Source organism: Chiloscyllium punctatum, chromosome 10, assembly GCF_047496795.1.
Source record: "Chiloscyllium punctatum isolate Juve2018m chromosome 10, sChiPun1.3, whole genome shotgun sequence".
NCBI lineage: Eukaryota > Metazoa > Chordata > Chondrichthyes > Orectolobiformes > Hemiscylliidae > Chiloscyllium > Chiloscyllium punctatum.
Genome location: NC_092748.1, coordinates 13,102,760 through 13,117,871, shown reverse-complemented (window position 1 = coordinate 13,117,871; position 15,112 = coordinate 13,102,760). Strand labels below are relative to the sequence as shown.

General features: G+C 41.6%; 1 protein-coding gene across 2 annotated transcripts in view; it reads left to right on the top strand.

The window, feature by feature from the left end:
• The window catches only part of usp40 (ubiquitin specific peptidase 40), a 139,297-nt gene that overhangs the window by 89,260 nt on the left and 34,925 nt on the right, over positions 1–15,112 (top strand). For both annotated transcript variants that reach the window (XM_072578553.1, XM_072578554.1), the window contains 5 exons: positions 6,622–6,675; positions 6,854–6,942; positions 8,581–8,667; positions 14,488–14,524; positions 14,781–14,845. In XM_072578553.1, coding sequence (XP_072434654.1) covers positions 6,622–6,675; positions 6,854–6,942; positions 8,581–8,667; positions 14,488–14,524; positions 14,781–14,845 — 332 coding nt within the window. The remainder of the gene's footprint in view (positions 1–6,621; positions 6,676–6,853; positions 6,943–8,580; positions 8,668–14,487; positions 14,525–14,780; positions 14,846–15,112) is intronic.

The window sequence follows — 15,112 nt, the reverse complement described above, 5'->3', positions numbered from 1 at the left end:
GCTAAGAAGTAAGAAGGGGATGGTGATGTTATTGTGGTTCTACTATAGGTCCCAGATAGTCAATGGGAATTAGAGGAACAAATGTGCACAGAGATTAGAGAGACTTGCAGGAGCAATAGGGTGTCATCGTAGGGGATTTTAATTTTCCTAACATAGGCTGGGACTGCCAGAGTGTTAAGGGCTTAAATGGGGTGGAATTTCTTAAGTGTGTTCAGGAATGTTTCCTCAAGCAGTATATAGAGGATCCTACTCGGGAAGGGGCAAAACTTGACTTACTCTTGGGGAAATATGGCAGGGCAGGTGATTGTGGGGGAGTACTTTGTGCCCAGTGACCATAGTTCTATTAATTTTCAAATAGTTACGGAGAGGGACAAAACTGGTCCACAGGTTCAAGTTCTAAACTGGGGCAAGGCAAATTTTGATGGAATTAGACAGGAGCTTGCAGGGGTTGATTGGAATAGTTTGTTTGCAGACAATGGGACCTCCAGCAAGTGGGAGACCTTTAAAAGTGAGATAGTGAGAGTTCAAGGTCTATATGTTCCTGTGAGGGTGAAGGGCAAGGTTGGCAGGAATAGGGAGCCCGCAGATAACGAGAGAAATTGAGGCTTTGACCAGAAAAAAGGAGGCATATCTCAGGTACAGGCAGCTGGGATTAAGGGAATCCCTGGAGGTATTCGGGGAGTACAGGAGTTTACTGAAGAAGGAAATCAGGAGGGCAAAAAGGGGGCATGAGATAGCCTTGGCTGAGAAGATTAGGGTGAATCCAAAGAGATTATTTAAGTACATTAAAGGAAAAAGAATAACTAGAAAGAGAATAGAGCCCTGGATGTAAGTTTGGTCGCTGAGCTGGAAAATTCATTTCCAGACGATTCGTCACCCTACTAGGTAACATCTTCAGTGGGACTCCAGATGAAGCAATGTACATGATTCCTGCTTTCTATTTATATGTTTGGGTTTCTTTGGGTTGATGAAGTCATTTCCTGTTCTTTTTCTCAGGGGGTGTTAGATGGTGTCTAACTCAATGTGTTTGTTGATAGAGTTCCGGTTGGAGTGCCATGCTTCTAGGAATTCTCCTGCATGTCACTGTTTGGCTTGTCCTAAGATGGATGTGTTATCCCAGTTGAAGTGGTGTCCTTCCTTATCTGTATGTAAGGAAACTAGTGGGGGAGGATCATGTCGTTTTGTGGCTAGTTGATGTTCATTTATCCTGGTGGCTAGTTTTCTGCCTGTTTGTCCAATATAGTGTTTGTTACAGTTCTTGCATGGTATTTTGTCAATTACATTAGTTTTGCTTGTTGTCTGTATAGGGTCTTTCAAGTTCATTAACTGCTGTTTTCGTGTGTTGGTGGGTTTGTGGGCTACCTTGATGCCAAGGAGTCTGAGTAGTCGGCAGTCATTTGATGTAGGGGAGAGTGGCTAGGGTTTCTGGACGTGTTTTGTCTGCTTATTTGGGTTTGTTGCTGAGAAATTGGCGGACTGTGTTCATTGGGTACCCATTCTTTTTGAATACACGGTATAGGTGGTCTTCCTCTGCTCTGCATAGTTCCTCTGTGCTGCAGTGTGTGGTGGCTCATTGAAATAATGTTCTGATGCAACTTCGTTTGTGGATGTTGGGGTGATTGCTTCTGTAGTTCAATATTTGGTCTGTATGTGTTGTTTTCCTGTAGACACTGGTTTGAAGTTGTCCATTGGCTGTTCGCACTACTGCGACATCTAGGAGTGGCAGTTTGTTGTTGTTTTCCTCCTCTTTAGTGAATTTTATGGCAGTAAGGATATTATTGATGGTCTTGAAAGTTTCCTCTAATTTGTTTTGTTTAGTGACGACAAAGGTGCCATCCACATAGCAGACCCAAAGCTTGAGTTGGATGGTTGGCAAAGCTGTTTGTTCGAATCTCTGCATTACTGCCTCTGCTAAGAACCCTGATGTTGGAGATCCTATGGGTGTTCTGTTGGTTTGTCTATAGGTTTTGTTGTTGAAGGTGAAGTGGGTGGTAAGGCGTAGGTCCACTAGCTTGACGATATTGTCCTTGCTGAAGAAGTTGGTGTTTAGTGTGTGCCTTTGGGTCTTCTAATAGTGTAGTCAGTGTTTCCTTGGCCAGGTTAATGTTAATTGATGTAAACAGAGCTGTTACATCAAAGAAGAAAATTATTTCATCCTGTTCTATCTTAATGCCTTTGGTCTTTAGGAGTTCTTGGGTGGAGTGGATGGAGTGGCGTGAGTCTTCAACTAAGTGTTTTAATCTTCAGTGTAGCTCCTTGGCTAATCTGTAAGTTGGTGTTCCAGGTAATGAGACTATGGGTCTGAGTGAGACTCCTGGTTTGTGAATTTTGGGTAATCCGTAGAAGCATGGTGTGTTGGATCCATCTAGTTTCATTTTTTGGACGTCCGTCTTATTTATGTCTCCAGATTTATGAAGATTTTGAGTAAAGCTGTGATTCGGTTCTCTAGTTATGGGGTCGGGTCTATCATTACTTGTTGGTAAGTGTTTGGTATCTGTAAGTAGTGTGTTCGCTTTTTCAATGTAGTCTCTTCAATTTAGAATGACTGTCAAGCAGGTAGGATAATAATGTTTTTATCTTTTTTTAGTCTTTCTAGTGCCTTCCTTTCTTGTGTATTGAGTGTGTTTCCTTCCTTGTTTCTGCTTAATGTTGGTGTGACTACCTGTATGGTGACTTGCCGAATTTCCTCTCTGAGTTGGTTGTCTTTTAGTATTGTTTCTAATGCTGCTAAGAAATCTTTCTAGTCTGCATCCTGGCAGTTGTAATTTAATCCTCTTACTAAGACGTCTTTTTCTGTGTCTGTTAAGGGTTGGTCAGATAAGTTTTTTTTTATCCATGCTTCTGCATTGTCAGTGTTGTTATTTAGTGTAAGTTTGTCTAGTTTCTTCTGCAGGTCTAGTTTTTTCACCAACGTTAATGTAAAGTCATTTGCGTGGAGGCCCACTGAAGATGTTACCTAGTAGGGTGATGAAACGTCTGGAAATGAACCTTCCAGCTCAACGAGCAAACCTACATCCAGAACCTCAACCTGAGCTACAAATCTTCTCAAAGCTCACTAAAAATAGGGCCCCTCAAGGAGCAAAATGGACATGTATGTGTAGAACCGCAGAAGATAACAGAGGTCATCAACGAATATTTCTTCTCTGTATTTAGCGTGGAAACTTGTGGAAGTTAGTGGTGATATCTTGGGAACAGTCCAGATCACAGTAGAGGAGATGCTGCAACTTGGTTCAACATGATTTTCACTTCTTCAGGAGAGCCAGCATGAATTTTTAAATTAACCTGCATTAGTTCATGTGACTATTAATTTTGTCCCAAATTATTATTATTGAAGCTTTCCAACCACCTAAGTTAAACTGAGTGGTCTGCAGTTCTGTCGCTCATCCTTTTTTTGAATAAGAACATAACATTTGCAATTCTCTGCTCCTGTGGTACTATTCTGAGTCTAAGGAAGTAGAAGATTATTGTTAGTGCCCTTGCACACTTTATTCCGGTTCCCTCAGTATTCTGGTTACAACTTATCTGATCCCAGTGCCCTGTCTACTTTTTTGCAGACAGCCTGTCCAATATCACTACCTCATGAATGAATTTTCTCCTCTTTGGCAATGGACTGCGTAGCATCTCTTCAAAAATAATATTGTGATTGATCTGATTTTGGCATCAGATCCACTAGTGTGTTTTTCCCCAGTGTTCATTGACTCCAGTGATTCCTACATAAAAGTAGGACTTTTTTTCAGTATGTGATTTTGTTTGAGCAAGTAAGTGATTGTGGAAATGTGAGTGGTTGAGCTTTGAGGTACATGCTTTCAACGTTTCATTAACTGATTGTGATTACATAAAGATTGGCTTCAATATCTTATCCATTATCCTGCTTTCTGGCCTGTGACGAATGTGATATGGTGTGGTACATGTGAGGTTATCTACTTTGCAAATCAGAGTATTATTTAAATTGTGAAAGATTGTAGCATGCTGTTGTGCAAAGGGATATAGGAATGCTCATACATGAATCACCAAAAATTGATTTGCAGGTACAACCGGTAATCAGGAAGGCAAACGGAATATTGGCTTTCGTTGCTAGAGGGATTGATTTTAAGAGCAGGGAGGTTCTGCTGTAATTATACAAGGTGTTGGTGAGGCTGCACCTGGAGTATTGGTACGCAGTTCTGGTTTCCTTACTTAAGGAAGGGTATACTGGCTTTGGAGGCAGTGCGTAGGAGGTTCACCACATTGATTCCAGAGATGAGAGGGTTATCCTATAAGAAGAGGTTGAGCCGCCTGGGACTGTACTCACTAGAAGCATGAGAGGGGCTCTCATACCCATCCTTTTCATAATTTTATATATTTCTGTAAGAGAGAGGCAGGCAAGTTGTTTCCACTGTTGGGTGAGACTAGGACTGGGGACATAGCCTCAAGATTAGGGGGAGTAGATTTAGGACAGAGATGAGGAGGAACTGCTTTTCCCAGAGGGTAGTGAATCTATGGAATTCTCTGTCCAAGGAAGCAGGAGAGGCAGCTTCATTAAATATATTTAAGACACAGTTAGATGAATTTTTGCATGATGGGGGAATTAAGGGTTATGGCGAAAATGCAGGTAGGAGGAGCTGAGATGATGGATAGATCAGCCATGATCTTAATGAATGACAGGCCAAATGGCCTACTCCTGTTTCTATTACTATGAAACTATGAATCATTCTTTTTGTGAGCATTTTTGTGCTCAGAAGCTAGCCCTCTATGAACTGCAGCATTGAGAGCTTATTCAGTTCCGAGAATTGCTGTGTGGCCAGCAATAGGCGAGGGGCCAACTGCAAGGCTTTCAATAGGTCACTCGGGTGTCTCTGAAGGTGAGGTCAGAGGGGACAGGTAGTAATTCTGTCGTTAGTTGGAGCAATTGTAGGCTACGTGTTATTTGTGCTTCTGATTGTAAAAGTTTTGTGTAATGTTGACTCAAGTCCTGCAGTAGTTGAGTAGCTCTGTTTAATGAGAGCTCAGGGACGTCAAGGGAGCTGTGGAAGAAGAGAAGCTCCAGAACAAGCCATGTGCCATTAAAAATTCAGCAAAGCTGAGAGTGCAGTTTGAAAAGCTCACAAGCAGTGTATACTGGATGAAACTGAGTGATATTAGAGCTCAGAAAAACCTTGGAGTTGTATTGGCTTGGTGAACCTCTCAGTTTGTGCAAAACTAGAGTTGTGTCTGCGAGGGAGCACAGTTTTTGAGACCAAAGGAATGTACACCCAACAAAGGAAGGTTAGATTAGTTTAGATTACTTACAGTGTGGAAACAGGCCCTTCAGCCCAACAAGTGCACACTGACCCTCTGAAGAACGACCCACCCAGACCCATTCCCCTACATTTACCCCTTCACCTAACACAACGGGCAATTTAGCATGGCCAATTCACCTAACCTGCACATTTTTGGACTGTGGGAGGAACCTGAAGCACCCACAGGAAACCCGCGCAGACATGGGGAGAATGTGCAAACTCCACACAGACCGTTGCCTGAGGCGGGAATTGAATAACCGGGTCTCTGGCACTGTGAGGCAGCAGTGCTAACCACTGTGCCACCGTGATCAACCAAAATGGGAAAAACTATTGAGGCAACCTGTGATGGAAAAGATCTTGAGAGGGGGTTTGAAAGCTATATCAGCAAAAGTGAGGAATTATGATAGTTTGTGAAGTTTAATGAGATTTGATGAGCCAATATGTCAGTAACATCTTAGGGAATTCTGAAAATTCTGTGGGATCTGATTTGATCACGTTTGCTATTAGATGTGAGTTGTTGAATCATTGTCGATTTACAGTGGCTCAGTGGTTAACACTGCTGCCTCACAGCGCCAGGGAACCAGGTTTGATTCCAGCCTCAAGCTGTGCGGAGTTTGCACATTCTCCGTGTGTCTGCTTGGGTTTCCTCTGGATGCTCCGGTTTCCTCTCTCAATCCAAAGGTTAGGTGAATTGGCCATGGTAAGTTGCCATAGTGTTCAGAGATGTGTAGGTTAGGTGCATTAGTCACGGGAAATATAGAGTAGGGGAATGGGTCTGGGTGGGATAGTCTTTGGAGGGTCATTGTGGGCTTGTTGGGCCAAATGACCTGTTTCTACACTGTAGGGTCTCCATGATCCTATGATTATTTATTTGAGTTACATGTTAATTCTCAGTGTTTGAATATAAGACATACATGTATTGTAAGTATTTTACTGTTCTAATATAGCAAATTTTATTGTTATTTGTTCAAAACATTGCAATCTTATGGCTTTATTCTCTTTGCATATCCCATGGATCTCTCACTTTGCTTAAATTTTGCTACTGGTTCCTAGCCAGATTGTAAAATAACTTTGGCTATCTGGGTGTCAAGAATCATAACAATAGCACTTTATAGTTGTATGTTGCTTTGGGTCCTCCTTAAGTTGAAAAGATATAATTCTTGCTGTTTTCTATAACTTATTGCAGACTAAGTATCTTTGAACCTTGTTGATCTGTATGCTTCAGTTCCACATTCAGCAGTAGGGGAGTAGAGAGATAAATAGAAGCTTTTCCAAATAAATCAATTAAAAGGTCAGCTTTTAATATGTGTATTGACAACTGCTATGTCTTGATCTGTTTAATTTACCCTTCTTTATTTTACAGTAGATGGAACCTGTTTGAGACCAATTGACAGAACTGGAAAGCTACTCCCTCCAGGTGGGTGATTACTGCCTGAAATATAGTAAGCCATTCACCATCTGATTTTAGGAATATCTCTGGTGTCCTGAATTAATGCCAGATTTCTCATTGGTGGTGTTGTCTCTCCTCCACTATACTGCCGCGGTTGTAAGATATCAGTTTACATCCTGATACGTGCATTTTCTTTAATTTATAGTCTGTGAGGATTTGACTGTGAAGGGCATTGGACTGAAAACAGGAAGCAGTTTGGTACTTTTTCCTGGCCATACTCCAAAAGGTACACAGGTAAGGAGAAAGGTCAAGGCTGTCTTCTGCATGTTTTAGATAATGCTGTTTCATAAATTTAAACTGTCACTGCTAAGAGTATATTCTTAATTAAGCATCAGTTCTTTCTTTTGATCTTGAATTTAATCTGTCAGCATTGTATCTTTGCCCTGACTTATTTATGGCTATATGGTGTTGAAATATTTTGCAGCTATAAAGAAACAGAAAGTGTTGTCAGTCCTCAAACATCCAGCAGCATCTTGTTACAATCTTTAAAATGACTTTAAAACATACTTGAGTTCTAGTGACCCATTGAAAAGTTCACATCACAAGATTTCAAGTTTTAAGACTTTTACTATATCAACCAGTTGAAACCAACGTTAGCTAACATAATGTTTGTCAGCAATCTATACTGAAACTCCAGAAAATATCCCATGGGACCGCTAGAACTATTACCACAGTTGTACTTTTCTCTGCTCTCTAAATGGACACTTTATTCTGTTGAAACATGTTCAAAGTTCTTCTCTGCTCCCAATCGTTCTCTTCCTTTTCCCTTCTCCAGTTATTAATTCTAATCTGAGGGCTGACTTCTATGGTGAGGTTGCTGTGTAAGTTTCTCCCTCCAGCTAAAACTAGGACAATTTTCTGGTCTCAGTTAAAACTTCAGAAACTTTGTTTCTTCTGTTTGGCTCAAGTTTCTATCTATCTACTGAGCATTGAATAGTAAAAACAAAATTCCTTTAGTCTGCCTCTGTTTGTCTATTGTTGTTCATCCCCGTCCCCCCGCCCCGCTCCCGTCCCCCCGCCCCGCTCCCGTCCCCCCGCCCCGCTCCCGTCCCCCCGCCCCGCTCCCGTCCCCCCGCCCGGCTCCCGTCCCCCCGCCCGGCTCCCGTCCCCCCGCTCCCGCCCCCCTGCCGCCCCCCCCGCCCCCCCCGCCCCGCTCCCGCCCCCGCCCCCCTGCCCCCCTGCCCCGCTCCCTTCTCTTTACCCCCACTTCCCACCCCTCCGATTTTCCCCCATTGTGCTCTTACCAGTGTCTTTCTCTCTCCACCCCTGCCAATTCTTCCACACTGACCTTACTATGAGATTCATGCGTACCATCAGAAATCTGCCGTCTACAATCTCGAGCATTTCCTGTTGACTTCTATTCTTTTTAAGATCCATCCCCATGGTTATGTAAACCACAAAGATATTGTGTCCATGTAGATATGCTAATTGGATATTCTGAAGAACCCAGCCCCATTCACAATTTTAGAATTAAATCGAGCACTTAACATAAATATTTGTGAAGTCCCACTTTCCTAATGCCTGTCGTCAGAAGTCTAACAGTTTACTTCATACAGTTAGCACAGATACTACTGACCTTGTCCACCAGTATCAATGTCTTACATGTTCTACCACTTATATCAACATAGGCAACCAATATCTAAGCTATTGAGCCTTGTGGTTGGGCTGAATTCAGGCAGGTTATATGACCCATTTCATTCGACCAATATCCTTAGAGTCCCAGAGCATAGCGATCTCACAAAATTTGTAATAATGTGTATTTTCTGACAGCAAGTTCACTTACATCAGATTTTTCTTGGACTCTTGACTGTTGATGCAAAAATACTTTCGTATCATTTCTAATTGATTTTTGTTTTTAATTCCTCTATTTAGCTGTTCTTGTACTTCTCTGTTGGGGACAGTCTTCATATGACTCCTGAAATGGAAATAGTGGTAGAACAGAGCATCTCTGTCCGAGAGGTAAATAATTAGGTCAACGAACATGATGAGATTTTCTGCAATTTTGATAAAGTGATGTGTTCACTAATGTTGCACTATTCTATAAAAGGTGGAGCCTGCATGAAGGCTAAATTCCATATTCTGCACTCTTTTGTGAGCATCCCTAATTTATTAGGAGATGTTGGGGGTGTGCTGTCTTTTTTTAAGTGCTGTGGTCCATATCATACTCGTAGACCAACAAACTTGTTAGATAGGGAATTCCAGAACATTGCAACTCCTGTGATATAGTTCCGAGTCAGTTGATTTAAGCCTTGAAGTGGAACTTTTAGGTGATGGTGTTCACATAAATCTGCTGTCTTTATTCTGCAAAATAAAGGTGCAGTCAGAATAGCCATGGCAAGTTGCTGCAGTTCACCTTGTAGATATGTCAGCAATGAAAACTTTGAATGTTAAGATAATGGATGAAATACTAGTTATGCTGCTTTACCTGTCCTGGATGATGATAAGCTGCTTGTGTATTGTTGAAACTGTACTCATCCCAGCAAGTGGTATGTATTTCATTACACTCCTGATTTATGCCTTACAGATGGTGGATGTGTTTTGGGGAATCAGGAGGTGGGGTTACTCACCACAGAGTTTCCAGCTTCTGACTTGCTCTTATAGCCACTGTATGTATATGGCTGGTCCAGTTCAGGTTTTGGCTGATATTGAGAGATTTGACAAAGTGATGCCATTGAATGTAATGGGAGATAGCAAGGTTCATGTTTATTAGAAGTGCCCGTTGCTCGCCTCTGTTTAGCATAGTTGTTTTTGTCAACAATAAGGCTGTTAAGTACAATGTATGGCTGCAATGGGCAGACTTCTCTGAGGGGTTGCAATTAGTATTTAGTCATTAGTGAACAAGCTGTCTTCTGACTTTATGCTAGATTAATAGGTCTCTCAGCTGAAGATGGTTAGGTTAAGGGGACTACCCTGAGGAACTCCTGCAGTAATGTCCCAGAGCTGAAATGATTGGCTTTCAATAGCTCCAGTTATCTTCCTTCTGCTTGGTTTGACTCCAAGAAGTAGCGAGTTTTCCTCAACTTCCCATTTCCTTCAATTTTGCGAAGTTCCTTCCTACTACATTGGGATTATTACTGCTTAATGTCAAGGGCCATCACTTTCACCTCTCCAGTTGGGTTCAAGGTGAGGTGAGGCCTGGAGCTTTGGAAATTTACTGCACATTCATGAAGAGGTTATTGCTGAGTAAGTGCTACATTTTAGCACTGTTAACAGTACCTTCTGTCATTTTGCATATAACTGAGGGAGCACTAATGTGGTAGTAATTAACTAGTATGGCCTTGTCCAGGGTTTATGGTCAGGACATTCCTGGACAAATTTCATGCAGGTGGATCTCAGTTGTTCTAGGTTCATGGGATGTGGGCATCCCAGCGTTTATTGCTTATCCCTAATTGTAGTTAGGAGTCAATCTCATCTCTTTGCAGTGGGTCTGGAGTCGCATGTAGAATCAGGAAACTATTGGCCAGTTGACCTAATTTTGGTCATTGGTAAGATTTTAAAGTCCATTATTGTAGATGAATTTGCAGAGTACTTGGAAGTGTATGGTAAAATAGGGCTGAGTCAGCATGGCTTTATCAAGGGGATGTTATGCCTGATAAATTCGTTAGAATTCTGAGATCAAACAAGTTAGATAAAGGAGACCCAGTGCACGTGGTCTATTTGGACTTCCAGAAGGCCTTTGACACAGGAGTCTGCTAAGATAGACCCTAACCTGTTACAGGCAAGGTACTGGCATGAATAGAGGATTGGCTGACTGGCAAAAAGCAGAGGAATAAAGGATGGCAGCAGATGACTAGTATAGCTCCGCAGGCATCCGTGTTGGGACCACAACTATTTACATTAAACGTTAATGATTTGGATGAAGGAACTGAGAGCATTGTTGCTAAGTTGGCAGATGACACATGACTGGACGGACACTGTTGAGGAAGCTGCAGACGGATTTGGATAGGCTAAGAGAGTGTGCAAAGAAGAGGCACATAGAATACAAGGTTGGAATATATGAGGTTATGCGCTTTGGTAGGAAGAGCAGAGGCATAGACTATTTTCTAAACAGGGAAAGGATTTAGAAATCTGAAACACAAAGTGAGTTGGGAGTTTTAGTTCATGTTTGTCTTAAGGTTAACATGCAGATTCAGTTTTCATTTAGGAAGACAAATGCAATGTTAACATTCATTTCAAGAGAGCGAAAATACAAGAGCAGAGATGTATGCCTGAAGCTGTACAAGGCCGTGATCAGACTGCATTTGGAATATTGTGGTCAGTTTTGGGCCCTGTGTCTGAGGAAGGATGTGCTAGTATTGGAGGTTTCCAGAGGGGGCTTACAAGAATGATCCTGGGGATGAAGGACTTTGTTAAATGCGGAGCTGTTGAGGACTATTGGTTAGAAGGATGAGAGTGAATCTGACTGAAAATTACAAAATACAGAGAAGCCTGGATAGAATGGACATGGAAAAGATATTTCCACTGATAGGAGAGAATAGGACCCAAAGCCATAGCTTCAAGGTGAAGGAATGACCCTTTAGAACTGAGGTGAGGAGAAATTTCTTCAGCCAACTGGTGATGAATCTACGGAGTTCATTGCCACAGAGGGATGGAGGCCAAGTCATTGAGTGTTTTCAAGACAGGACATAGGTTCTTGATTAGTAAGAGAATCAAGGGTTATGGGAAGAGGGCAGGCAAATGGGTCTGAGAAACATTTCAACCATAATTGAATGGTGGAGCAGACTTTGGGCCGAATGGCCTAAGTCTGCTGCTATATCTTATGGTCTTATGTAGGCCAGACAATGTAAGGGTGACATATTTCCGTCACATGATAGAAGATTTTATTTGAGGTAGTAATGAGTATTAATTAGTTTTATATGACAAACTAGCTTTTTATTCCAGAATTTTTATTGAATTTTAGATTTCATCATCTGCAATGGTGAGATTTGAACTCCTGTCGACAGAACATTATCCAGCGGTATTAGATTACTAATCCAGTGACATTACTGTGATATGCTGCCATCTCCCCAAGATTTATTAGAATAGCATTGCTAGGAAAGTTGCCTGTTCTGGAGCATATTTTCACAACTATTGTCACCACTACTGACCATGGGGTCTCAACCTTTTGTCTCCCTTCCTCTTTTTTATAGTGCTGTTGTATTTATCTCTCTTCACCCCCCCCCCCCCAAAAAGTTCCAAAACAATGCAACAGCTCATAAAACAGTAATTAGTGCTCCTGGACTTTGAGAAAATCACCTCTAACTCCTAAAATACCTCAAAAAAGGAGCAACTCTTATAGCCACGATTTTTTCATCCTCTTCCATCTTGGATTACTGAAGCTGGTCTGAGGCTGTTTTCCCTGGAGCGGTCGGAGGCTGAGGGGTGACCTTATAGAGATTTATAAAATCATGAGGGGCATGGGTAGGATAAATAGACAAAGGTCTTTTCCCTTGGGTGGGAGAGTCCAGAACTAGAGGGCATAGGTTTAGTATGAGGGGGGAAGGATTTAAAAGAGACCTGAGGGGCAACCTTTTCAAGCAGAATGTAATGCGTGTATGGAATGAGCTGCCAGAGGAGTTGGTGGAGGCTGGTACAATTACAACATTTAACAGGCATCTGGATGGGTATATGAGTAAGAAGGGTTCAGAGGGATCTGGGCCCAGTGCTGGCAGATGGGACTAGATTAATTCAGCATGGATGAGTTGGACCGAAGGGTCTATTTCCGTGCTGTACATCTGTAACTCTATGACTGCTACTGATGATGTCAAGAAATGTAGCCTTTGCTACATCCATCAGTGCTTTCTGCCATTTCTTGCCTGTGTGCAGCAAATCAAGTTGGCTTACGTTTGATTAGATTAGATTAAACTACAGTATGGAAACAGGGCCTTCGTCCCACCAAGTCCATACCAACTTTCTGAAGAGCAACCCACCCAGGCACATTCCCCTACCCCATATTTCCCTCTGACTAATGCACCTAACATTATGGGCAATTTAGCATGGCCAATTCACCTGACCTGCACGTCTTTGGATTGAGGGAGGAAACCCACAGACACTGGGAGAACGTGCAAACTCCATGCATTTTGGCATCTGTAATGTCAGAGATCTCAGGATGAGGCAGAGATGGCTCACTCGCGCACACGACTTACTACCGTGGAAAGGCCGCCAACGTCGTCAAAGACCCTTCACATCCTGGAAGTAATTTTCTACAACCTCTTCCGTTTGCAGAAAATGCAGAAGCCTGAACACACACACCCAGTAGATTCAGGAACAGCTTCTTCCTGGCCATTATTAAACTACTGAATTGACTCTCTAACCTCCAATAATGCTGATCTTGCTAATGTTGATCTCTCTTGTATGCCCTGTAACCTGTGTGCCTTTGTCTAAATCTTTTGTTCTGTACAGCCTAGCTTACTGTGATTTGCCTGTATTGCTCATAAACAAAGCTTTTCACTGTACTTCGGTACATGTGGCAATAAATCAATCAATCAATCAACCTCTATCTGAAAATTATTTCAAATGCTTCAGCGTTATCTTTTTATCTAATGTATTATGGTCCATATTGTTAAGGATAGGAATGCTTTCACCACCCCTTAGCTGTTTAATTGGTCATTAATGCCTGTCTTTTTTCCAGAACATTAAGAACTTAGCTTAATTATTCCCCTTTGTGCTTAATGTAATCTTCTCCAAGGTATTTATTGTTTTCTGTTTGATATTGGAGAATATTGTACAGTACTTAATGTTGAGGCTATTGTACAGATTTCAGTATGGTACTACGATTATTGCATGCAAAGGGTGGTGCGTGTATGGAATGAGCTGCCAGAGGAGGTTGAGGTAGGTACAATTACAACATTTAAAAGGCATCTGGGTGGGTACATGAATAGCAAGGGTTTAGGGGATATGGGCCAAATCCTGGTAAATGGGACTAGATTAATTTAGGAAATCTGGTTGGTGCGGATGAGTTAGACCAAGGGGTCTAATTCTGTGCTAACAACTCTGACTCCTTTCCAGGACCTCTGCTGTTTCCTAAAGGGAAGACCACAGAGGTTTTTTATTGGGAAATGGAGTGTATTTGAAGTGAAGTTGCAATTGAATAAGTAATAACCTGTCTCTGTTTACTGTGACCAAACTCGGAATGCACTGGTGAGATGATTCCCATTTCTGTGACAGATTTCCAAATAGTGACAGCTTATGAACAATTTCATGCTGAGGTCTGTTACCAAGTGACAAGGAATTGAGAATGTCTAACTCATTTCATGCTGGATTGTTGTAATTAGTAGTAGCAGGAAATTTTCATTCCACCAGTCTGGGCTGGGTGCTGCAGAGAAATTGTTTAGTAAACTAAAGTAAACTAAACAATTCCATTCTTTAAATGTCCGTATGAGAAGACTCAAGACCAACACAACATTATTGAATCCAAGTAGTTCCTTTACTTTTCGTTATTGTTTGATTAATGTGTTTCAGAATGAGACCTTCTGACTGGTGTCTTACAAACTGGATTGTACTGTCCTTGAAGGGCTTTTGCCCGAAACGTCGATTTCGAAGCTACTTGGATGCTGCCTGAACTGCTGTGCTCTTCCAGCACCACTAACCCAGAATCTGGTTTCCAGCATCTGCAGTCATTGTTTTTACCTAGTTAACTCCTGGGGCCATCCCATCTTCTACAAACTGAAGCCATTCAAACCTTTGTTGCACCAAGTCTAAGCTGTTCATTGTGTTGACCTAACGGTTCATCTTGGCTCCTGCTATTCTACTGCTTCAAATTTTAAATCCCTAAACTTAATGATATGTCTTTTGTTCTAGTGCTTGAAGCTGATGTTAGAGAAAGCTGGATTAACAGGTATGTTAGAAAGTCCTCTTTAAGTGTATATTCATTGCTAAAATAGCAACCTCCAGTAAAGGATTTAGCAAAATTAGTGTATTAATATATTAGTTACAAAGAGTACTTGTAGCAGTAAAAGCATAATTTTCTGAAGCAATATCAGGGAGCGCACGTTCAGTGAATGCTTACAGTCTCTGGAACAATTGACAGTACTACAAAAAGTTTTCATGGCTGCTTCTGTGTCTTCTATTAAACTCTTGCTATTTATCCACAGGAGAGTGTTGGCATTTGAGGAAAACTGACTGGTGCTATGATGCTGGGGAGGTTTTGAAAGATGAAGTAAGTTAATGAGGTGAAAATTAGCTTTGCCGCACATGTACACGAGACAGTCCTCCCTCATTTGTCTTTGATTGTGCTGATAACTGTGCCATCTTCACCCTACTAATCAATTGGAGTAAGACCAACTCATGTAATTACACAGTATGTATTACATTACAGTAACTTGTTAGGTTTCAGACAAAATCAAACGCTTGGATATCTTATGTCTTCTAAATCACATGTTAGAATTTAAACTCCAACAGATGTGACGCCAAAAACATGTTTTAT